The sequence below is a fragment of the Eutrigla gurnardus genome, assembly GCF_963514095.1.
Source record: "Eutrigla gurnardus genome assembly, chromosome: 13".
NCBI classification, from domain to species: domain Eukaryota; kingdom Metazoa; phylum Chordata; class Actinopteri; order Perciformes; family Triglidae; genus Eutrigla; species Eutrigla gurnardus.
The window spans coordinates 13707459-13732906 of NC_139936.1; the positions used below are offsets into that span (position 1 = coordinate 13707459).

General features: G+C 42.4%; 2 protein-coding genes across 2 annotated transcripts; one reads left to right on the forward strand and one right to left on the reverse strand.

Moving 5' to 3' along the window:
- Positions 1-454: 454 nt before the first annotated feature.
- cldn5a (claudin 5a) lies at positions 455-2282 on the reverse strand. Its single transcript, XM_084025423.1, has 2 exons — positions 1283-2282; positions 455-1243 (listed from the first exon to the last, which is right to left on the reverse strand). Exon 1 carries the CDS (start codon positions 2063-2065, stop codon positions 1418-1420), a length of 648 nt encoding a protein of 215 aa, XP_083881549.1. The 5' UTR covers positions 2066-2282; the 3' UTR covers positions 455-1243; positions 1283-1417.
- Positions 2283-3700: 1418 nt separating this feature from the next.
- LOC311023515 (septin-2) lies at positions 3701-24257 on the forward strand. The gene is made up of 12 exons (XM_084025402.1): positions 3701-3797; positions 7901-7956; positions 8357-8456; positions 8543-8629; positions 9119-9242; positions 9662-9796; positions 9948-10065; positions 18779-18880; positions 19088-19233; positions 19403-19486; positions 19578-19635; positions 22925-24257. Exons 2-12 carry the CDS (start codon positions 7930-7932, stop codon positions 22988-22990), a joined length of 1047 nt encoding a protein of 348 aa, XP_083881528.1. The 5' UTR covers positions 3701-3797; positions 7901-7929; the 3' UTR covers positions 22991-24257.
- Positions 24258-25448: the final 1191 nt, after the last annotated feature.

Consider the following 25448-nt stretch of genomic DNA (forward strand, 5'->3'; position numbering starts at 1 on the left):
GTCGGGACTAAACCCGGTGCCCGTGAAGCAGCCGTGGACAAACTAATTGCTCCGAAGTAACGGCGTGTAATCTTTTGTGGTTCAGAGCCATCGATCTTAGCGCCGCCCCGCCGGAGGGAGATGCGCTCGAGACGGCGAATGAATGAAGTGACTTGCGGGAAGACGATTCCAGCAACTTCTGATTTGACGCCTTTCATTTGACGGTGGACGGGAGGGGTGGGCGGCTGGTCTGAAAGAGGCTGGTGGGGGTTGTGGAGTATTGTGAGCTGAACAGCAGAGCCCCACTCCAGCTCAATGGGTATTGTCTTTGGATTTCTATGGCTAACTAAAATACTTTCTCCCGCCGTGGATTTAATTTTTTAATTTTTTTTTTATGGATTCACGGTGTGAATGCTCTGCGGACCATTTCTCGTTTTAAGAAAACACTTTAAACTAAAGATTTCAGACAATAAATTCACTTTAATCTTAATAAAATGACATAATATTGCATCTTCAATACACACGAGTGATGAATCATGACATCGAACGTAAACAAACAAACAGAAAACAAAGTTTATTCGTAGAATGTATGAAATAAGATGAGACTTCCTGCAGTGACAAAGGCAAAAAAAAAAAAAAAAAAAACCGTCGCAGGTGTAAAACGCAGCCGAATAGCGGACCCACACAGATCCCAGACCTTCCGGTATCCGCAGGTCCAAAATTAGACTGCAAACATCAAAGTCACCGCCATCGAATTGTGAACAGCACAAAAGCCAGTCCGAGATTTATTGGCAACTTGAACACGTTTCTTCTTCGTTCTTTACCGCTAATATACGTTGTTGGAGTCCTCGACATATAGGGCGTATACTTCCACTAAAGGAAATGGGTCTTTGAATGTGTGGGAGTGCAATCATTCTCAGTTACTGTACAACGTTTGTGCTGACAATGCACATAAAGGCAAAAAAAACAGTGTATTTGATGGCAAGAGTTCCTCTACGAAAGAAAAACTTTGCAGTAACAACGGCAAACAATTCAAAAACACTTAATCATTTCGAAGTTTTACAAAAGCAAGTAGGCCTACCTAAAGATACTCCTTTTGTCGTGAGCTACCTCATGTAGGCCTACTTGATAGTCTTTTTTTTCTTCTTCTTTTTTTAATCTCCTGTAGATACAAAAGGGATTTGTGACTTTGTGGTCCGAGCGTTTTGAAGAGCCAGTGTAATCACAGCAGATGTGCCTCCATTGATTTTCAAAGTTCAGATTTCTAAAAAAAAAAAAAGGAAAAAAAAAAACACACACACACACACACACACACACACACACACACACACACACACACACACACACACACAAACTGCAGGTGCAAAGATAACGTCCATCAAAAACAGTTTTTCCAAAAGCTGCAGGTCACTTTTACGCACCGCCATGAGCCACACAGCTACACATAATTCCTCTTGTCATACTCTCCGTTCGGCGTGGCTCTCTTGGTCGGTGCGTATTTTACCGAGTATCCAGAGTTCCCGCTGGAGGGACAGGAGCAGCACAGCAGGGCTCCTCCGATGAGCAGCAGCGCCGTGGCCGCCCAGCCGATGTAGAGCGCAGCGCCGATCTCCCTCTTCTTCGACGCGGGCACCTGCGGGTTGTGAAAGTCCGATATGATGCTGTTGGCCATCCAGCAGAGAGGCACCAGCACAAACAAGCCGCTGATGATGTAGATGACGCCTCCTGCGTTCACCACCCGGGCTTTGACGTTCTCAGCGCGGATACAATTAGTGCACTGCGCCCCGGCAATCACCACCATGAGCCCCAGCACGCCCAGCACCGAGGAGATGATGGTGAGCGCTCTGGCCGCCTGGAGGTCGCGGCCGAGGGCGAGGACGGAGTCGTGCACCTTGCACTGCATCTGACCCGTGCTCTGCACCACGCACGACATCCACAAGCCGTCCCAGATCGTCTGAGCCACGACGATATTGGCTTCGATGAAAGCCGTCACCTTCCACATGGGCAGCCCGCACGAAACCATCACCAGGAGCGAGCCAATTAGGCACAGCGATAGTCCCAGGATCTCCAGTCCGGCAGATACCATTTTCGCTCTTTACGTTCAGCCAAATCTGTCTGAAACTTTTTTTCAAACGCTCCCCTATTTGATCTCCTTGAGTGCGAAGGTGAATTACTGCTCTTTATCTCTTCGTACTGATGTGCAGGAGCGTCAATCGTCAGTCGCGCATCACGCACCACATTTACTAGGAGACGTGGGAGACAGCAGCTCTGCGTCTCTTTGTTATTGAGGGGATGTGAAAACAACTGGAACCACAGTAGCACCGGACCACGAATATCTGCGGGGTGGGGGTGTACGCAATCCAGGAGAAACTTTCCTCCAATCACAGGTCCCCGCATCCTCAAAGGACCAATGAAAACGTAAGGAAGTTGTGAGGCTGAATAAAGCGGTCCAGAGCGCATTGTGCGTTTGAACAGTTATATACAATGAATAGTAGGGGGCAGGAGAGGGGGTCGAGGCGCACGGGGGGTGTTTTAAGGGTATGAAGCAGCTGAAATCCAGTGCCTGAGTGAATCACTGCACTTGTTATTGATTTTCAGACAACACTTGTCTGAGGTATAGCCGAAAATGGCCATTTCACGCCTATTGTGTATTAGGCTCTTAATTGTCCGTCTCATATTCATTTTAAATGTAGGCTTATTATGATTTTTTTGTGTATGTATTTTGTTGATTTAATTATTTTGTTGATTTAATTATTATTTTGTAGATTTAATTATTTTTCTGTTGAAGGGTAAGTAATTAATAATTTGTGAAATGTAATGACTTGTCAACAATACATTTGTTCAAATTCACATCGGAAATATTCAGTGAAGTGCCATCGATCATAGATTTTTTTTTAACAACCCTTCAATTTCTAAATAAAATCCACATGGCCTGTAAATTTACTCCAGCGCATTCTTTATGTAAGACATTTTGAAATGGAAAAAGTTTCCGCTTAAAGTTACACTATGAAAAACTTAGTTTGCTAAAAAATAAAAGTATTGCATTCAGTTTGTTATCCAAGTTGTTATTTGCTGTTTATCAATGAATTCAAATGGTTTTAAATGCTTCTTTTGCTATTGGGGAGCTGGTGTCTATTTATCCACATTCTATAACTATATGTTTGGGGGTGTTTCGCATAAAAAAAAATGTAATCCGCAAAGTAATGTGTGAAATAAATGCATAAAGTGGGCTTCATTATATTCTCTAGATGTAGTGCAGTAGAATAAAAATGCATAACATGGAAAAGGGCTATAAAATAGTAAAACATTTGTAAATATTTCGGAATAGTAGGCTTTTTATTACCCACCAATGGATAGCAGATTATAACATAACATAGTGGATTTAAATGGTGTATGGATTATTTTTGGTCATTACACTGTATAATGAAACAGGCTAATATTGTTCTTTTCACTAAGCCAATACAGCTTGGTAGTGGGTCATTTCTCTCAAATAGTTCAACAGTACAATTAAGTATTCCCAGAAAGTTATGCCGACAGGGGAAAATACCCGTTCCTGAACGAATAGTTAAATAAACTGTACACCACGGCGGCCATGTTGGGTCTGGCAAGGAATTGTGTTTTACGGGTCAGCCACCCTGACCGTTGAGCCGTAATGGCGTCAGTGGCACAGAGAGAAACCCGTTCGGTTTTGAAAAGCTTTCAGGGACGAGGGCGGAGCGGACCCGCGGGAACGGTTTCCGGGTTTCCCTTCCTGGGCTGGGACAGCGGCAAGAGGCGAAAACTCCTGTCGATTAACAATAACTCGAAGTTACGCTCAGGTAAGAACTGCTTAGTGGTTTGTCGCCTTTTCTGTTTTTTAAACAAACTGTTTGAAATAGACGGAGCCGGGAGGGAAGAAGACACACGGCCGTTGAAGCCTCGCTGGCAACTTGACACCAGCCGCGGTAACAACTGTTGCTTGCTAAAGTTTTGACATGTAACGTTGACAAAGTTTCGGTGCCGTTTTACACTAGAAGTCAGTTCATGAAACGAGTTTTACGAAGAAGGAAATCACACTCAAATGGGGCTGCGGTAATTCAACGGCGTACGTACAAATGTAATGTCAATGTCCCGGTGGATGTTTGGTGAAGTCAGTCAGTGTCTGTCAGACTGGGTGTGGTGGACATCCAGCAGACATGGAGGCCTCCACACGTTTCAATCTCCCCAATCCACTGACTCAAGCACTGATTTACAATCTCTGCCTTTATTTGACACAAATGGTCAAGTATGGTAAATATGTCTTCCTCTTCAGATTTTCACAACAACCATCATAGCCGAAGACATTTTTTAACTCATTTATGACCCCTATTGTCCCAGTTCATACTTGACAATGCTGGCAAACTCTCCACACAGTGCCATGCAAACACTACACCAGACGTGCCATTCAAAGCATCGACTTCCACACATTTCCCCCAAATCCATCTCGTGTGACGTTCCTGAACTCTGAAAATTGCCCCACAATATCCAAATCATTCTTGACCTGACATGATCGTAGAGGCAAAATATTAATTTTGCACTTAGACAACTTTACAATAACGTCAGGAAACAATAATATATTCTCATTGTGTGTCCGTCTAAGACGTGGCGGAGGGCCACCATTGAAGAGTTATCATCCATCTTTGCTTGGGTTTTTGGCTCAGTGAAAACATGCCTTTTTCGCTTCCTTTCTCGCTGAGTGGTGAACACTGTGGGCACGATGGCAGACTGTGTGAGCTGTAATCTCGGACTGGCAGCTGCCCTTTGCTTTAGAAACAATTTAGCTTTATGCACAGCTGGACAAGGATCAGTTTGCTATCAGTAGGACAACATCTCTCAGTACTGAAAGGCGTCTCAGGCCTCTGATCCGAAGCCTTTACCGCTCTCTGACCTTTCCCCTTCCTGCGACCATATCTCACAAACTGGAGTGCCACGGAAGACAACCTGTTACACATTGGCGGCCTTTCAGTGGACTCACATTGTGATGGAATTATGAATCGAAATATGACAAAAAATTACGTTGTTTAAATCGACAATATCAAGCACATACTAACACAAGTATCGGAAAATGTGAACATTTTGCACTAAATACCCATGTAATACTTCTAATTTGTCAAATATTTAATTCACACAACCATACAAAACATTGGTTGTTTATTTATTGAATAAACATGCAGTATTGTGTGATACATATCACTATTCAGATATGAAATTACCAACATTCTCATAGATTGTTACCATATCGCCCAACCCTTGTAGAAACACGTCTGGTATAACTCCATTCTCTACAAGTACCAGATTTATTGCAATGACATTGTCTGTTATCGTACTGTACAGCAGCTGTGTGAGTAGCACACATTTTGTTGCTGTATGACTCCCACCTGTTTTTAGTCATTTCCTCTCCTGTCCTCATCATCATAAATGGTCCATCCTGTGCTTTAAACTTTGTGTGTGTTATGCCCTGCTGGTTTCCTCATGGTTGAAAGGCTGTTCCATTCGCTTATTGTGATTTTTTTTCTTCTCTCTTGGCTCATTTTTTAAGTGTTTCTAAAACCGTGGCTTAAAAACCTGTATCGTATGTTTATTATCTTTGGTCCCCGTGGGCTACTTAATTTCAGTCAAACCCCGCCCCTCACCGACTACCTCTCAGGTCTCCGTTGCTGTGATCAGTTGCCAGTAAATTTGAATTTTTGTTTTTGTGCCACTGAGTTTGCTAAATCTCCACAGTGTGAACTTAATGTTTCAGTTTATCCAAAAAGATCAGGGAGACTAATCCACGGAGAGTGGGTGTTCGAACCCTTGACCCTGCCCGTCAGGATGGTGAATAGCTCGACCAGCAACTCCGTTCATGGCTTCTCTCCAACCAATAAATCAACTGTAAATGCATTATATGGCAGGAACTTTGGCTTTACTAAAGTGCCATTTTTCCATTTTGGCCCAAGCCATTTAATCCCCTTTATACCTGTGTGTGTGGTGTGTGTGGTGTGTGTGTGTGTGTGTGGCTCAACAGCCCGGCCGATTAAAGGGCCATTATTAAGAGAGTATTGTTGAAGTGTGCCTCCTGCCTGTCTGTCCTGTAGTGTTGTCTTTATGATATTGTGACTGCAATATTGGAACGGTTTAATTAATCTGCTGCCGGACTAATGCTGGTTCCCACAGAGCCTGTTAAGGATTAATACTTTGGCTGGGTGTGTGTGATACACATGGATACCCCTGTGTGGGCTGCTACATTAAATCAGATGTTCATTAACAATGAAAGCACATTTATTATCGCCTTTTGTTGTGTGTTTTTTTTTTCGCGCCAAATTAGTTGAGCAGTGTTGTGGGTCTAGGGACTGACTCAATCAATTTGATTCAAGCTTGACTTGTTCTTGAGCGGCACCAGGACTGCACCATTTTTATTTTTTTGTGAAATGTCTCAACAACTATTGGATGGATTGTCATGACATGTGCTGCAGATCCACTGACCTTGCCTCTCCCACCACCAGCAGTTTTCACTTACCCAGTGATTCAGATTCCCCACAGGATTTATCCTCATGATTTCGGTAATGTTCTGAATTCAGAGAAATGTACTATTTTTTTTTGACTGCCATGACAATTGGTGCAGACATTTATGTTCTTTATGATGGGGGACATGATAAAGAATTAAACAATTAGTTAATAAGTCAATGAAATCCAAAAATTATAAAAAACAAACAAGACAAATAAAAATTGCAAGTCATAAAAAAACAAAAACAAACAAGACATAACATGTCCATCACTTTCCCAGAGCCCATGTTGACCTATTCAATGAGTTGTTTTGACTGTTAACCATCCCAAGCCCAATAATATTCATTTTAATCTCGTCGAAGACTAAGAAAACCAGTAAATATTCACATTTGCAAAGCTTTAAAAATGACTTTAACAATTCATAGATTATAAGAATTGTTTAGATTTTTTTTTTGTGGGGGGGAGGAGTTATTGGAATAATTGTTCAAACTCAGGTGAAAAAAGTGTGATGTGATAGTTCTACTGTGTGATTTCACATGTCGGATGCTCATTGTAATTAAACATATTTAAAGGTCTCATAGCCTGTCTGTTTAACTGAGTTAACCTGTTGACCCTACAGCCCTAACCTGGCAGCCCTCCACCCTATATTGTTGGTGTCTCCCCTTGCTTTCCTGGCATGTGGTCGGACCTGAATGTGGTCAGGGGTGAGGCACGTGTTTTCCCTCCTCCCCATAGCTGAGCTGCCCTGTATAGGAAAGGCTTCAGGAACCAAAAGGATAAACAGCCATTGTTCTCCCTACGAGCTCAGTGAAACCACCCTGTCAGTATGAGAGATATCTGCCCACTTTCATCTAGATATATACAGAAGGCCTCCTGCCAGCTACCATCTAATAGATATAACAGTGTGAAATGGGTCCCCAAGTGTCCACAGCTGTGCGTTGTCACACACTTGTATAAAAAGGTCAGTCCAGCTTCCCATGCCACCTCTTCCTGCAACTAACGTTACGTAACCAGAGTGCATCTCTGTTTGGCAGCGTACGGCAGCCTGCCTCTTTCTAATGCTTATCACACTCCACCTGCCAAGGGCCAAGTGTGCTGATGATAAAATGGAGCCTGTTCTTCCTGCTCCGTCATCATGTAGCTCATTTATCATGTAGCCTTGTTGCTCTGTCGTCTAGGGTCATTGAGTGGGGCAGGAGCACGGCGTGTATAACATCGTTTAATGGGAGTCTGGGAACACACTTGTTGCCAAGAGGCCTTAATCTCTGCTCTTTCCGTGTGATAGTGTTAAAGAACAGTGAAATCGTCACGTCAGCCTGACACTAGCAGGGGACAAGTTACTCTCAACTTTTTTATAGGCCATTAATGTTCTTTCATTCTCTGCTATATTTCTTTCTTTTTTTTTTCTTGGCCACAGGCTCGTAAGACATTCAGTAAACAGCAGCGATGTCCCAGTCTGGAGAGAAAGGGAAGGTGAGTTACAGGCTGAATGTTACAGCTTCTATACTAAACTATGACAGATTGCCTGAGTACAATCAGGAGGGGATTCTAATAAGGCAGTGGTGATTAAGACTCACTTGTAATCTCATGCACACACACTTGCGCAGGCATCCAGAGAGGATATCCTGTATAAATGTGTAAGTCTTTCATGGCTAGGCTTTATGGCCTTTTGGAATTTTTCAATGATATGCATCATCATCATCAATCTCACTCTTTTGTACTAACTCGCACCTGTACACACCTCATAAAATGTAAGAAAGAAAGCGACTAGGTGAAGAAATTACTACAAAGTAAGGAAGGAAATCATGTCAAATTAGATAAATACTATACTAAATACATAATACTAGCCTCATTCCCTTTTTGTGCTCTATAGTTCCCAGATGCAGCAGGTTATGTAGGGTTTGCCAACCTCCCGAACCAAGTGCACAGAAAATCAGTGAAAAAAGGGTTTGAATTCACCCTTATGGTTGTAGGTGAGTGGTCGCTCTTTTCTTTTAAAGTTGACTATATGATTTCTTTGGAGAATAAAACTAGATTTTGCATTGACTTTGTTTTTCAGGGGAGTCTGGTTTGGGCAAATCAACACTTATAAACAGCCTGTTTCTCACTGATCTCTACCCTGAACGCTACATCCCTGGTGCTGCAGGTATTCTCCCCAGAACACCCCCCCCCCCACACACACACAAACACACACACACACACACACACACACACACACACACACACACACACACACACACACAAATATGCACACACTGTAATAATAGAGAAATGTCTGCTGCAGTGTTCTCCAGCAGCGCATTATTTCAAGAGGAATGTTGGGAATGCCTGAGTCTCAAATATGACCCTGCCTTTCTTATGACTTGACTTAGGTAGGGACTTGTTGTAGCTTGAAAACAATTATCCAGGCCCTCCTTGGTCTGTTTCTGGGAATAACACAAAGTAGCTCTTTTAGATGACAAAACCCATGATTTGATTTTCAAGGTGTATCCACCTTCTATAAGCCTGCTGTTGTGGCAGGTCAGCTGCTTGTGTAAGCACAAGTGCAAGCTCATACATATTGATTTCCCTTCGGTTCCAAGGTGTATCCTCTGTTATGCCACCCATCAGTTGTTCCTGTACTTTGGTTCCACAGAGAAGATTGAGAGGACGGTGCAGATTGAGGCATCAACTGTGGAGATCGAGGAGAGAGGAGTTAAGCTTCGCCTCACTGTGGTCGACACCCCTGGATATGGCGACGCCATCAACAGCCAGGACTGGTGTGTTTATGTGCTGTGGAGGAGTAGGGAGCAATAATTTGGGACACGTTTCCTGTCCGACATGTTCTCTCGTCCTTCCCTTTCTCAAGTTTCATCCCAAACTCCCTGTTTCCTACCTCTCCTCCCTCTGCATTCCCCATGTCTACGTTTGCTTCAACTGTGTGCATGCATGTTTGCCATCCTCATGCCATCTAGTGCTTGTTGACTGTCCAGGCATAGCTGACTCTAATGGAGCCACATCCTCTCCTACAAAGACTAACAAAATGGACCCAACCAGCAAAAGAGATTAAATAACAGAAAAATGTAAAGGTTTCTCAACTCATAGGAGGAACATAAACCCACTCAACTGAAATGTATTAATCACAAAAATGACACAGTCACAAATATGAGTCTCTGTGCCTATGTGTCTCCGATGTCAGCTTCAAGACCATCATCCAGTACATTGACAACCAGTTTGAGCGATACCTCCATGATGAGAGCGGCCTGAACCGAAGACACATAGTGGACAACAGGGTGCACTGCTGCTTCTACTTCATATCTCCATTTGGACATGGGTAAACAAACACGCTCTTGCACTCGCTGAAGTTTATGTCTGGTATAATCCAGTACATTCAAGATTGTGTGAAAGAAGACTAAAAAGTTATGGTGCTCTGTTTTCCACTGTGTCCTAATTACTTTTTTCCTTATAATCTTTTTCTTTGTTAGTCTTAAGCCACTGGACGTGGAGTTTATGAAGGCCATCCACAGCAAAGTCAACATAGTCCCAGTAATTGCCAAGGCTGACACACTGACACTGAGGGAGAGGGATCGCCTGAAGAGGAGGGTGGGTTTGATGTTTATACACACACACACACAATTTTGATCAGCGGCTCTGTATATTTGTAATCATCTTTGCCCTATAACTACAAGGAAAAAGCTTGATTGTCTAAACACTGTGGACAGGATTTTGAGGACTCTTGAGGTGTGTTGAATCCACATTAGAAAGTGGATCAGAGAATGATTCACTAATAATAGCAAAATCACTTTTCCATCCTCTTTGGCAGCCTGGTAGGCGGACATCCTTGTGGTCCTGTGATAACGCACACGTGTGCTTCCCCGTGTAATTGCAGTGATTTATGGCTTACGTCTTGTGTTCCTGGCTGTTTTCATGTAAAGAGATGGACAATATGAGAGGGGAAACGAGGGACGTGCATAGGAAAAGAGTGTAGCATATAATATAGAGGCAGCACATTTCATCCAGCCTCAACCCATCCCGGATACTTCCTGTTGGAAGTGACTCAAGTGTCTGCCTGCCTGCACGCTCCTCAGCTTCCTGCTGATCAGAGGAGGAAAGACACAGTAGTGCAGTACAACAGTGCAGCATGTTGTTGGTCAGATGTCCCTTTGCTTAGGGAACTTGTATTGGCATGTCTTCTGACATTTTATCGAGAAAGTAATCATCAGACTAACTTATAATGGAAAATGAGCACTAGTTGCAGTCTGAGTTCAGAAGAAATGCAGGCAGTGTATGGGCTGTGGTTACACATTAATTTGTTTCATTGCTGTTTCTAATTGGAAGTCATGCCCAGACCTCCCACCTGCCTCGCATTCAGGTCTCGGAGCCGGTGGTCTGGCAGGACGTCGGGCTGACTGGAGTCAGCAGTGAGTTGGCTTTGTTCGAGTCTCCAACAGATGGATTGCTTGAAATTGCTGATGCAGCATCTTAGCGAGACAGGGTCACAGTTTCAGGACACGCTAAATATCCTAAGACATGGTTTCACATGTGCTTCATTAGGACAATAAAATGACTCAATAACTTATTTACTGTTTTCGCTGGTATGAAGTTTCTCCAGCATCAAAGGTGAAATTCCTCCACTGTGTTGTCCTCAAGGGACCAGCCAGTTGAATTGTGCTCTGGTAAGTTGTTTTGTGATTTGACCTTCCTCAAACCTTCTGAGTGTTCCTCTGGCACTCTAGATGAACAAAACCATATTTCCTGCCACCACAGACCCCCGCCCCTATCTACAGAAACCCCCCCCCCCCCCCAAGCTTGTTGGCTTTCTGGTCCAGCTGGCAGCTTGCAGTAGGTCAGCTTTCTTGATTACAGTTACAGCAACATAACTCCTGTTAAGTTTTGCTCATGTTTTTGCTTTTCATTTCATTCACAGATAGACATCATACAGTATATACTGTAAAAAAAGCGTAGTCGATGCAGGAAATGATAAAAGTGTGGCAGTGGAATTATGGTAACGTTATCCCTCTGATCTGACCCAATTACTGCTGAACTGTCCTCAACACTATCTGTCCAACAGAGTTTGTTCACATGCTCCGCTAAGTGTTCCCTTAACAGACATTTCCCCACTGTACACTAAGGAGCTGCTGAGTTTAAAAATAATAACATAGGCCCGCTCATGCACACTATGATGATAGCGAATTCCTGGACAAGCCATTATTGTCAGGAAATACAGAAGGTTAATTGAACCATCTGCTTCACATTTAGAAACTGCCCCACGTGTCCCTAAAGAGGGCATATTATCTCCTGTTTGGGCACACTTTGGACAAACGAAACTTTTATCTTCCTCTCAATTAGAGCTTGTGTGCAGTCCGAGTATGTATTGCTAGGATTTTCCAATCCGAACCGTAGCCCCCATTTAATTCAACAGAACTGGCTGCATTTATATGAATTAAATGAATATGATCACTTGGTTGTTTCACGTCAAGGTGATTATATATACCATATTTTTTTAATATCGAAACCTTAATATTTTACCATGTATATCCTCATGGTTTCTGAATATTCTTTCACTTGCACATGCGTAAAACAAATACCAGGGCGGGGAGCATTGCATTGTTTCAATATGATTCTGTCAGACAACTGAAACAGACGTAGAAAACCATATCGGGTGAAACTAATAAATGATGTGTACAATTTTAACAGAGGTACACAGTAGAAATTCTCTGACTATGAAAAATTGCAGTGTCCTAAGACTAAATGGCCTTCTTTTTCACTAAATATGTCAATTATTCTCGGGCTATTTATAAAAACATGGGGTGTGACATCTAATTATTCACTCATTTCAGACAATATTAGCCATTGAAAATGCACTCTTCCTGCCTTTTACAGATTTATCACAGTTGGTTTCTGGTGTGCTTGTAAACGTCGTTCATTGTAAATAGTAAGAGTCATAGCTCATTCATCTCTTTAAGTGTCTCTCGGGAGAACAAATGTATCTGGCTCGAGTATTTGTTGGTTTTATCAGATTAGTTGAAGTGGCTCTTAGGTATACGTGCCTGAGTCCTTCCACACGGTCCAGTGCAGTGTAGCGGGGCACCAGGCCTTCCTTTGAGGTCAGAGCACCAGCAGCCAACAACCTGCCACAAAGCCCAGTGCTGGAGGATGATTGATAACCTCCAGCGTTCCTCCCATAGTATTTATTAGTTTGTTTTTTTGAAGGGTACTTTCTCACCGTTTGGAGCCATTTGTCTTTCAGTAAATGGAACCCCCCTTCTCTCTCAAGGTTGATCCAGACCTTTCTCCTATTATTAGGGGGAAACAGCTTGTACAGAACAATATAAGTTTCCTGCAATGTGTTAAGACTGTTCCACTGACAAGACACAGCCTGCTGCCCTGTGTAGCTCAGGTTCAAGTTAACAAACCTCCCATAACTCAGCTTTCATCCCCTTAGTTCTGCTCGCCTCTCACCCAGTCCTTCCTTTCCTGGCTGCACCTCATTCTTACTTTCTTCCTCTGCTTCTTTGTGTCTTTTTTTTTTTTCTCCTTTTTTTTTTAATTTGCTCTAATGCCAATTTCCTTCACCCGGGTCGCTGTGGTCTCTAGCTCATAAGTTGCCCTGAGGAGGGTATATTGAGGGACTGATCCTCTCAGTCTGGGACCTTAGAGTCATATCCTGTGCAGGGCTTTAGTCTCAAACTTCTTTACTGGCTAGTTTTTATTTGATCATAGAGGACCATACACAGCTGGTTTAGACTGGAATCATGATGGAAGCAAAAACTTACACATGATTTTGTGTCCTGTTGTTTTTCCCCATATGAATCTATTTGCTAGAACAATTAATTAGTCAAATTTATTACAGAAAATTAATTTGCAATTTAATTTCAGTAGTTTTTTTAGATAAAGCAATAAAGTGTATGTGTATGACATTGTTATAAAAATTGACACTGTTACGGTTGCCTTTCTGATAAAATAAGCTCTAAATAGTTTTCAATAACCTTTTTTACTACCTTAAAGGTTTAGCAGAAGCTGGCCTTTTTTTGCCACAGATGAGAGCTAAAGGCTGTTCTCCTGAGCCAGAGGTCAGCGATGGCTCGAGAACCTAGCTCCTCCTCTGTTCTTGCAAAACAATGCAGACAATAGTTCAGCCCTTCTTCCTTCCTCTGTTCTCCTCCCCTTCTGCGTCTTGCCGCATCTTCCTCACCTCCTCTCCTTACTTCTCGCAGCCTCTTGGCCTTCCCCGTACGTCTCTGCTCTTCTGCCTCCATTGCAGAAGTCTCCTTCCCTCATGTTTGTCCTGTCACCCACTGGCCGAGGCCCTGTCACGGTTTTCCCCACGCTGTCTTCTCCGTCAGCCACTCCGCATACCCCTGCTGTGTGAACCAGCTCTCCGGCCCCACTGGGACACATTATCAGGGCCGAACGTCTCATACGGTCGAGCATTGTCACCAGGTTTCATGAATTTTGTGAAGCAGTTTTACCACACAGGGCGAACTGTAGAAATGTAAATATAATGAGGCAGGTAAAGGCATCTGATTCGTAATGTGTAATTGTGTGAGTTGTGAGTGATGTTTAACTCTATTTTTAATAATCTTTCCATGTACATTGTTTTGTCAGGCACCCCACGAGTAAAGGCTGAGTGCTGATTATTTCACGGTGTGTGCGCGTGTGCGCGTGCGTGTGTGTGTGTGTGTGTGGATCCCTGGTCAGCTTATGACCTGTTCTTTTTCCTGCCAGTGTTTCAACCACGCGGACATATTTATTTTTCTGCCCTCCATCGGTCATTGTGCTGGGGCATGCTCCACGTCTCTGCAGATTTTAAAACAATAAATATGTGGTTTTCCTCACTAAGCGCTCACCTCTGTTACACAGTCTCATCTGTTCTCAAGTAAAGAAAGTAAAAGCCCGCTACAATGTGAAAACAGCAGGTTTCCTTGTTAGAGGGCCAACCTGAAAAGCTGGTTTCCGGACATTGCCGGGCTGCAAATTAGTCACTTTTTGCCGCCGAGTTTTCCTTTGAGACCCTTTTTGATTACCGGACCATGATCCAAGTCCTGACGCATGGTTGAAATACTCCACTTGTTCTGTCCCCATGTAAATCTCACGTAGATACAAGATTACATGAATAGCTTGATTGTTCCTCCACATGCCTTTTGATCAGAGGGGGAGAGGTGGGTGGTCTTTACCGGACTAATACTTAGGCCAGACAGTAGGAGTGTGGGTGTGCGTGCGTGTGTGCAAGTGTGTTGATCAGCATAACTCATATGATGCCTTCACGTTGCCATGGTTGTGACTTCCTCTGTACTTTCCAACAGTGCCTCCTATTAGCACAAATCCAGCTGTTCTCGCCCGGTCTGTTGCAGTCTGGACCGTCGGACTCAGTCTTAGACTCTGACTGAATAGAACTGGAATGTGTTTCTGTGCATGACTGCAAGTGTCTTTAATCCTGTGAACAGAAAGGTGTTGTTTTCCCGGTGCTGCTGCTGCGTGTCCAACTCTTTGCTGTATGGCTACTTTTAGAAGAGAATGATATATGAAAAGTCAGAGGGATTTGCTTTGGAGATTGTCTGAAGGTCATCCTCCATCTGTGGCAATCTACTGGCCTCCTGGAGCTACAAAGCCCCACACACGTGAAAGCATGTTTGTTTGTGTAGGAGGCTGGTATGAGGTCTAAATCCCTCCGACCCCCCCCCCCAGACCAGGTATTGTTGGGGCTCTCTCACTCCCTCAGAACCCCTGCAGGCAGGAGAGACCCGGAAAGACGCTTCCTGGCAAGAGAGAAGCATTTGTTCTCTTGTGTTTTAAGATGAACAAATACGTTTGGAAACTAAAGTGTTGTAGTAGGAATCTTTTTTTTTTTTTTATTCGGTTCATGCTGCCTGACTACTGTTGTTTGTCGTGTAATTTATTAATTTTTTTAAATAGAGAAGTATCATTTTGTTGGCAGACATTTGTGAAGCAACCTCCTGAAACTGCTACTTCAGGTAGTTGTAACTTTTTCATACAGAAACCAAGTACATTTCCTCTGGATTTCTGTCTGAAAAAGTGCCATTTCAGTACCAGAATGTTTGGATGATATATGGCTTGTGGGGAAAAAATATTTACTTGGTGACTGTGGAGTGAAAGTCTCAGTCATAATTTGTGTTCACCTTCACTCTTCCCATTAGAGTTCAGTCAGACAACTCACGTAAACGTTGGTCTGACAGTTGGTTCATCCAACCTGCTAAGTATTTGTTCAGAGTGCCTGCCTTTTTCCAAGCAGTTTCTAATGACTGTGTCTCAGATGGTTCTGTGTAGCTACCCATCTGGCGAGTCAGGTTGATTGAATACAACCTGTTGCGTATGGTGGTATCACGTTAGCTCTTTCCTCTGAATTGCAGAGATTTCTGTGTAAATTGGATTTAGGAGGTGCAAAGTAAGCAGTTGTTTTAATCACCGATATGTAGACTCACAGTTGGACCTACAGGAGTCTCAAAAGAGTTAGAGAGCGCTGAGCCGAATGGATTTAACGCTCCTCACCATGGCCGAGATTTTCCCTTAATAAACTCTGCAGTATTGGAAAAAGAGGGGCCCTACCCCTCAAGGTGTTTTCTTAGTATGAAACAAGGTTGAAAAGCGGTTCATTGTAACGGCAATGATGCACCGTTTCCTTCCCATGGCCAGTCTGCAGAAGCTGGCAAGGAGGCATGAGGTTACGTAAACCTTATGTAAAAGTGCTGCTAGTCGTGTCCCTCTGAATTCCTGATCCTTGCTCTTCTCTGTCGGGGTTGATTAGTGCCGAGATGCCGTTTGATTGTTTTGTTTTCTGTCTTTCTCTGCATTGCTGGAAAAAAAGGTTTGGTACACGTTTCTTCTTCCATGTATTGTTCTCTGTTTTAGTTTAACTGATACAAACACCATGTGAGGCCAGAGCAGGCTCAGCTCCGTCCTCAACAATAACACTACAACTGTGTTATTGTGAGTGTGTGCTTGTGCACGTGGTTACCTGTTGAACGACAGGACCGCAGCACTCACCACAAACCCCTCTTTTGTCTCTTCGCTCTTGGTCTTCGGCAGCTCTTTGTTTGTGCCTGTGTTGTTTGTCCAGGATCCGTCATTGCTTAGTCGCTGTTTGAGTCATTCATATTTTTGTTGGTCTGCTTGTGAGAATGAGATAAACCTGAAAATAGAATTCCTGCATCAGGTTGACATGATGAAACGGTTGATCCCTGTAATGATGGGTTTGCATCCCCGTTTCATTATGATTTGGAGCTTTTGGTTAAACCTGCTGTGCAGAAAAACTTCTTAGTCATGTCTCCCACGACTTCACACTGTGTAATTATATCTATGTATAGACCTTTGGGAATACTATATTTTGGCTACACATAACTGCTACAATACATTTAATACTGCTGTTCCTAGAACTGAACGAGCCTGACGGTACACTGGAAATACACACTTCACCTACAATTTGTCTCATTTATTGTAACCCATTTTCTAGCTGGAAAACACCAGTCTCCACCCTCTCACTTAACATAACTGCCCGACATGACGCAATATTTCCACCAACAATGCTTCATATTCAACGATGGGAGCCAGAAACACAAGGCGATAAATCCTGGCCTTCCTTTTCTAATTAATACCCAGGCAGAATCTTCTGTGGCATTGTTTGCGCACCGCCATGACAGCATTGAGTGGCCCCGCACAGCCAACCATAACAGCGTGGGGAGGGGCCAGGGGGGTGGCGGGGTGTATTATAGCCCAACAGGATGGTCATAAAATCAAAATGGCTCCCATTGCCAACATCTCTGTGCCAACGAAAATACACAACTCCTGAAGAGTAGGAGGAGAGGCTGGTCTAACATCAGGGATTACGGCCTACATAATGTGAAGTCGTTCAATAGGAGACTACAGGGATTTGGAGCAGGCAGTGATTTTGTCACCTGATGATCCCCGAGAGGTCTTGATTATAGGATTGAGGCTGTAGTAAGCATCTATTATGAAACCGAATAATTCAGGTAAACAGCCATTTTGCAGGATTTGGCTTACCAAGGTCTGGAAACTGCTGACGACTAACTCATGTTTGTGTGATGACCAGATATTGTTTCTGGATATTTTAATGGATGTTTGTCATTCATAAAATATGTTACACTGTCTTAGTTGGTTGTTCATTTGATCGGTAGTCTTTCAGTTAAATTTCGCCTATTTTATAGCATTTTTTTGTATCTGCCTTACATTCTTGTGTGACTGGAATTGTTGTTTGTTTCATTTTTTCCTGCCATTGTGTCATGTGTGTTTATTTTCCCACTGAGTGCACAGTTTCCCCAAATTCTTTACACTCTGCCCCACCAGGGCGATGTTTATCCAGCCCCCACGTTCGACAGAGCTGTAAATCGTGTGTGTTTGAATGAAATGAAGGCAAAAGAGGCTCTGGTCCTGAGTCACGCTCTTCTCTTGAGTCCTGCAAAGCCTGTTTGTTTTTAGACCTGCCCCACAACAATGACCGAGTCTCCCCACACACTATCACAGAGCTCACTGAGAAAACAAGCAACCGCCATAACAAGGGCTCAAACAGGAGCTGCGCTCTGTAGGAAAACCTGCGCTCACTTCCCAGGCTCCTGGCTGACTGACCACTGTCCTATTATACACCACAGTACATGAAAGTCCCCAAAAAGTCAGGAAAACAACACTTGACATTTTTTGGCTCCATTACATAAGACTACATTGTGGATTTAAAAATTCTCCTCCGGGGAAAACAAAAGAAAATGCTGCTTTGATGTTTAGAATAATAAATACTGACATCTGTCCCAGAGGTAGTGAGGAAGAAAGCTCCTTTGTTTTAAATTGTTTCTTCACCGGTCTGCTTGTGAATAAAGGAGGGTGAGAACTTTGTTTCTGACTCTGAAACACACACAGATGGTTATTATTTTTCACCTGTCTCCCCTTTCTGTCTCACCCCTCTTTTCCTCCACGGGGGGGCTTTAATTAAATCTGTTGCTGCAACAACTGGAACTCACTCATACCCTCCTATTAGGCTATAGAGCAGAGCAGCTGTTATTTTACTATATAGCCTCTACTTGTAGTCAAATAAAATGCTGCAGAGAAAGTTTAAAAATATATATTTTGATGGGAAATTGTCCTTAGTGGTTGTGGCAGCGAGGATGTTTTACTGTTTTTGAATGAAGTGGCTTTCTACACCGTTGGATTCTTGATAATGTTAATAGAAAGTGAAGCGGACCCTCTGAACAGTCGAGTTTTCCCCATGCAGTGGCACATGTCAGGAGGTTGGATGAGGTCACGACCCTGCCAGCTAACCCAGTGTGCTTCTCTTGTTTCCCCCTCTCAGATTCTGGATGAGATCGCGGAGCACGGGATAAGAATTTATCAGCTACCGGACGCTGACTCCGACGAGGACGAGGAGTTCAAGGAGCAGACCAGAGTCCTGAAGGTGAGAGGTGGTGATGTTGGCTGATCCAGAACTACTTCAGTCCCTCTACAGGTTTAGAAAGAGAGGACCATTCTCTTCCTATTCATCCTCGCTTCCTTTCACTTCACCCACTCCCCTCTACTCCCCTCTGATACTTTCATTTTAACTTTATCTTCCATGCCTTTGTTTCTCTCTGGGGATTCTCTGACCTTTATCTCCCTCTCCCAGGCGAGCATTCCCTTTGCTGTGATTGGCTCCAACCAGCTGATTGAGGTGAAGGGGAAGAAGATCCGTGGTCGTCTCTACCCTTGGGGAGTTGTAGAAGTGGAGAACCCCGAGCACAATGACTTCCTCAAGCTACGCACCATGCTTGTGTGAGTCTCCGTGGCAGTAAAACTGTAATGGGAAAGAAAAGTATTTTTAAAACCTGAACAGTCATCCTCATTAAGCTGATTACAAAAAATCCACAAATGAAAACTTCTCCGGCGAAGCTCTACTGCCTCCAAGTGTGTATAGAAAGAATTACATGTCTGTTTGTTGCAGGACCCACATGCAAGACCTCCAGGAGGTAACTCAGGATCTGCATTATGAGAACTTCCGCTCAGAGAGGCTGAAGAGAGTGGGCAGGTGAGGCGCTGATTTCTATGACTTAAACGGCACGTGAGCCGCTCTTTTTCTTGCAAGGTTTCCAACTAATGTTTTTGTTGTTTCTCTGCAGGGCTGCGGATGAGGATGTGGTGGATAAAGACCAGATCCTGCTACAGAAAGAGGCAGAGGTAAGAACACACACAACATCTCGTCTCACTTTGTACTAGAGGTGGGAGAAATAATCCATTCTATGATGCATCAAGATGCTTTGTTGAACGATTCTGCATCGATGCAGTAAAGTCTATAATCGATTATTAATTAAATGTTTTGTTTTTTGGGGGTTGCAAGCTTTGCATATTTTATATATGTAATGTAGCACATCAACAGTATCATACAAATAGGAATTGGTTTTAAATATTTGAAGGAAAAATTCTCATTATATTTAAATCCAAAATGGAGATGCAGCGTGATGCGTCGAGAATCGTTTAATAATCGAATCCTGACCCTCTGAATCGTAATCGTAGTCAAATCCTGAGGTGACTGACTATTCCCACCTCTACTTTGTACTTGCATCATTAGGTACACTATCTAAACTCTATTTAAATGTTTAGGTGCGTGTATCACATGAATATTTAATATAGAAATCTTAAAAATTCACCAAATATTTTCCAAAGGTGAAATATGGCTGCATGCTTTGGAAAAAGGACGGAAGGAGTAATAAACTCTATCTCTTTTTCATTGTACATACGGGCATGTGAGTATTGTATAAGACGGACTTATCCTTTAAAAATACACAAGGATTTAATCACTAATGAGGTGTCAATCTAGTGTCACCATGACCGTTCAGAAAAGTCATCTTGTTGCACATTGTAGCATTAACTTTACAGCCCTGGTTTTACTGGCTGTCAACACTTTAGTGTGACTAGATATTAGAAAAATAGAGTCTCATACAATGTCAGCCCACTATCTTCCGTATGTATTGTTTACATTATGGGCCATGGAGCATGCACGTCACCAGGCAATAACCTGTTTCCTGATTGCTCTTGATAGGCCTGTTTGTGTTGCTACTGCAGTGCACCGTAGTGAGCAGGCGGGGTCCAATCAGAGCTGTTTGTAAACAATGTGCCCAGTCAGGATATGCCATCACTTCCTGCCTGGATGTCCTGGCCCAGTTTTATGGTGGGAATAACCTCCGTTATGTGAGAAGTCCCAAACAAAAGCTGGGGAGACAGTGGTCCGTTTGTTTACATGTTGTCATGTTGTTACAGTGACTGATGCTACTAATTATAAATCAAGTGTGAACACACACACACAAACACACAAGCTGTGAATGGACTATAGGCTATATCTCACAACTTCCCAGAACAGATAACATTGCCACGATATTTTCAGGGTCATATTCACATTCAAATGGTTGTTTATGGATAGAAGTATTTTGAATAGACTGGTCTCTAAGTTAGGTTGTGGCAACGCTGTGAACATATTCCCAACCTCATATATGCAGGTTGGTTGGCTTTACAAAACGTTACTTTCTTCTGAACATTGCTGGTTTTTTTTGGCTACATTCCATATTCAATATATTCAATGATCAATTTGCAATGATCAATTTGTCATCATCAATATATATTTCCATGATATCTCAAACACATAAGACCGGAGGAACACTGTTTTTTTTTAATATAAAAAATATCTGAAGAGGAATCATTTGAAGTTCCACTTTCAGCCACAAGATGGTGATATACATCCAAGAAAGTTACAGGTTTATTGTTTAACACTGTAATTTAAGATATTTTTAAAAGCTTTACATTCTGATTACTGTGTTATATCATTCACTTATTGATGATCGTTACCATCTTGTTAAAATTTGTTTACATTGCAACCACTATCCATTTATGTTTATCGATTTTGTGCTTCATTCATTTTTAAACACGTTATTAATTTACTATTTGAGCTGCTGTGCTGGTATACATTTAGATTCTATGATATCATTACATACGCATATTAATTTACTCTTCATATTTACAGTCATGTAGAACCTTATCTAGTAATGGTGAAAATCTCACAGTAAAACACTTTACAACTTCAAGTGGAGGTCCATGGGATGCTTTTTCATTTTGCTGATGTCTTTTGGTGCAGAGTGGTCATTGCTTTGTTGATTTGCAGTCAGCGTAAAGTATGTTCTCTTCTGAAGTTGCTAGGCCTGTCACGATAACAAAACTTGCTGGGCGATTCATTGTCCCAGAAATGATTGCGATAAGCGATAATATTGCCGTTTTGAGACCATTTTCAACTGATATAATGCGAGTACACCCTTTCAAAGATCAAAACGTTTATTTCTAAAGAATATTTAACATGAGAACTGGAAAATATTTAAAATATCCAAAATAAATAAATAAAACAACCAAAAACAATAAATTAAAATGGACTCTCAATCTAGTTTAACAAAAATGCATTGAATAAAAACACACAACCGAAACAATAAATAAATCAGATGTTAACTAACTGAGCATCGGCAGCAGCAAAATAAGCGCTGGCGAGCCCAGCAAGAGGATGGAGCTGAAACGGCAGAAGACCCTGAAAGAAGTGTTTTTCAATCGGGAGAAGGCCTTCCGCGAGAAAGTGGAGAAGCTCAAGAGGGCAAGTGACTCCTAACTCCTATACTCCTAAGTATATAAAAAACGTCTTGCTGAGGAGCTTGTCTCTCGCGACCTCGTTGTCTGTGTTGTCTGCTGGTGACTCCTGGTTGGCAGTGACCTGTTCTTCAAGGACTTCCTTCTCATGCTCCTGGGTCTTCTTGTGGAGCTCTTCTTTGAGCTGAGTTACCATAGCAACCATAAACACAACATTTAAACCAAACAGCAAGTAAATGCTTTTTTTTTTATTTTTAAATATATGGCAGCTGTCGCGTTTTGCTTTGAAACCAGTTCCATCGTTTTAAAACTCCAAATCTCAACTAGCGTGTTTGCTACTAGCTGGGCTCCGATGCTACACGCGAGTGAAAACTCTCTGGTGGAGAGACGCAAGGAAAAATTGCGGCTGGCAAAGTTACCGAGCTCATTAAAAGTTATCATGCTAATTGATTTATTGCTTATTGCGACAGTCCTAGAAGTTGCATTTTCTTTCTTAGTTTGGTCAATGTTGTTGGCCTTTAGATGTGATTGGATGACATGTTCTACAATTTAAAGTACACAAGCATCTGATTGGTTGAATTCATATTCACCCCTAACTGATAGGTCCCATCTGTCTGTCTTCGTTTCAATCTGAAAGGTGAAACGCCAATAACTTGTTTCCTGATTCTCCTATTGGTTAAGCTAAATAAATCATTAAAACAAAAACAACATTGGTTTTAAGGCATATCGATCACTTAGGGAGGAGCAAAAAATGAAAAGTAGTGGTGTGAAAATTCTAAAACAGTTAATTGGCAAAAAAACAAACTGTCCATCGTTGTGATTTTGGGACTTTTTCTTTTTCTCTTAGCTGAGACGCATGCAGCAGATGATCGCTCAGATGCAGGCTCAGATGAAGATGAAATCAGACGAGTGAAGGAGTGGCAGCAGAAGGGAACCATACAGATCCCAGACCCCAACACACAAAAACCTGGTCCTCCTATGAATCCATCCACTCCGCAGATCAACCTGGAGTCCAGGTATCCCGGATCATATCTTTTTCTGCACACCGCCACTACTTCTTCTTCTTCTTTCCCTCTAAACATCCATCCATCAGCAGGAGCTTCTTGAACATCTTGTCAAGACTCCACTTACAATCCACATACATGTCTCACTTGTTATCCTATTTTGTGTTGTACGTTGCAGTGGACATGGAAATGTTCTAATACTGGATGATTATCAGAGACGCATCTTAATTTCGACTCCACAGAGCTGCCAGTGACAATGGTACTAAGAGGTTTACAAATATATATTTATATATATGAATTATGCATTTTGTTCTAGTCCACTTACTATCAGGTTAAGACTGTTTTGAACACACTTTAACTTGCATGTTTTCTATTAGCTTATGAGTGATTGAGTAGCCCATCACGATTTCAGAGTGCGTCACTCTGATAATGCATTAACTATAAATATGACCACAGTGAGCTCAAGTGTGGTTATGAATGAGGTGAACTGTCCTTAATTGTGTTAAACTAGAATCCTTTTTTTATAGCAAACGATACAATCTAAAAAACTAAATCTCTGCCTTTGTTTGACTTTAAGCTGGAAATCTACAATATGCAAGTAGTCAAACTGTTACAAATAGAGAGAAAAAATAACCCGACTTAAGGATCACGCTATAGTAAAAGTATAATAATAATACAAGTGCTGTGTTGTTAATATTTTTTTGTATTTATCCTCAAGAGCTGCATGATCTTTAATGTCAGTGCCAAACTACAACCACAGACGGGAAAATAATCACACTGTTCAGTCCAGTTACTTAATGTGTCCATATTTGCTTCAGTGATGTCATTTGATGTATTAAATGTTCTGTTTGCACACAACAAGTGCAGCCTTTTCACCAAACTGTATTTAAAAAGCAAACACTTCATTATTTAACTGTTTTTGTGTAAACGCCCTGCAGCTTTCTGTTCAGCCGTGCCATCCAACTCTGCTGTCATCGATTGTTGTCTGCATTATTTTTGATTTTCTGTCTTTTGCTCTTGTATGCAAATCTGACTATTGAGCTCATTAAGACACACATAATTATTATTGCTTAACCCTTTGTCAGTAAACTCTTGTTTTTAGGCGTAAGCATTTTTTTTATTTTTGTTTTTGTATTTCTCTTTAAAATAAAATTTGTTTGGAGAAAACACAGTTGACACGCTGACTCCTGACCTTTAATATAATCCTTCAAGTGAAGAGATATTCAAATCTTTTTTTCATGTCAATACGCCAGTGACAAGCTGCCATTATATTTTCAGGTTTCTACCTGCACGTCCATCCATCCGTCTATCCATTGTCATATCTCAGCAACGACTTGAGGGAATGCATAGCATTCCAGTGGATGGTCACTCAAATGTCTTCTCATATAAAATTATAAAGTGATGACATTTTTGACAGATTTTTTTGGGTTGTTTTAAAGTAAAATAGAGATAGAAATTTGATAAGTGTTGAAGCCGTCTATCAGGCTGAATCTGATGTTTTCTATGGGGGTTCCAATGATTTGTTTGAATGTTGGCCTATGATTGCTTGTAAAAAAAATATATATCTTATTGATATTACTATTATATTTTAGGGGACAGATTCTCAAGTATGAACTCGTAAAACGAAGAAATGACCACAACTAGAAAAGAATCGGATTGATATCGGGGAGGTTGTTGGCATCGTGGAGGACGGAGCCCTGTTTGTAGGAAACTGGAGCATGACTGGCTGAGTCTGTGAAGAGGAGGAGGGGCTTTCATCTGTCAGCTCAGCCCGCCCTCCTCCCGTCCGTGCGGGGTTTGGTGGCGAGGCGAGGGGCCGCTTTCTGAGAGACGTCGGTAAAAATCGGAGGAGGAGAGCGGCCAACATGACGACCAACATCAGGTACAAAAGCCGGATCCCGGTTAAAACAGGTGAGCGCGGTTCTGGATCATATTCACGACGGCGTGTTTATCGAGAATCAATGTAATGACTGCTCCATGCTTCTGTCTCCCTGGGCGTCGCTCCCCATCCCTGCACCTGCGCGTCCTCATCCACCCTGGCACCCAGAGGAAAACACGGAGGTAAGACGCGTCCTGTTTATTTGATTTAGCTGTGAGTTCAAGTGCTGTTGACAACGCATGTTCAATATAGTGCGTTGTCAGTGTAAAGACTCGCACTGCATCGGCTCGGCCTCGCCTGTAGCATCAGCAATATTTACGTTTCGCATCGCACATTTTCCGGCTTTTTTCCGCGTCCCCCCCCCCTCGATGTGCGCGTTTTGTCCTGTCAGATTTTATAAACGCAAGATGCTCTGAGGACAGCCATGCCATCACAGGCTGATCTGTGACCAGCAGACTGTGGAGGAGGGGCGGGAGGTTCATTTTTAG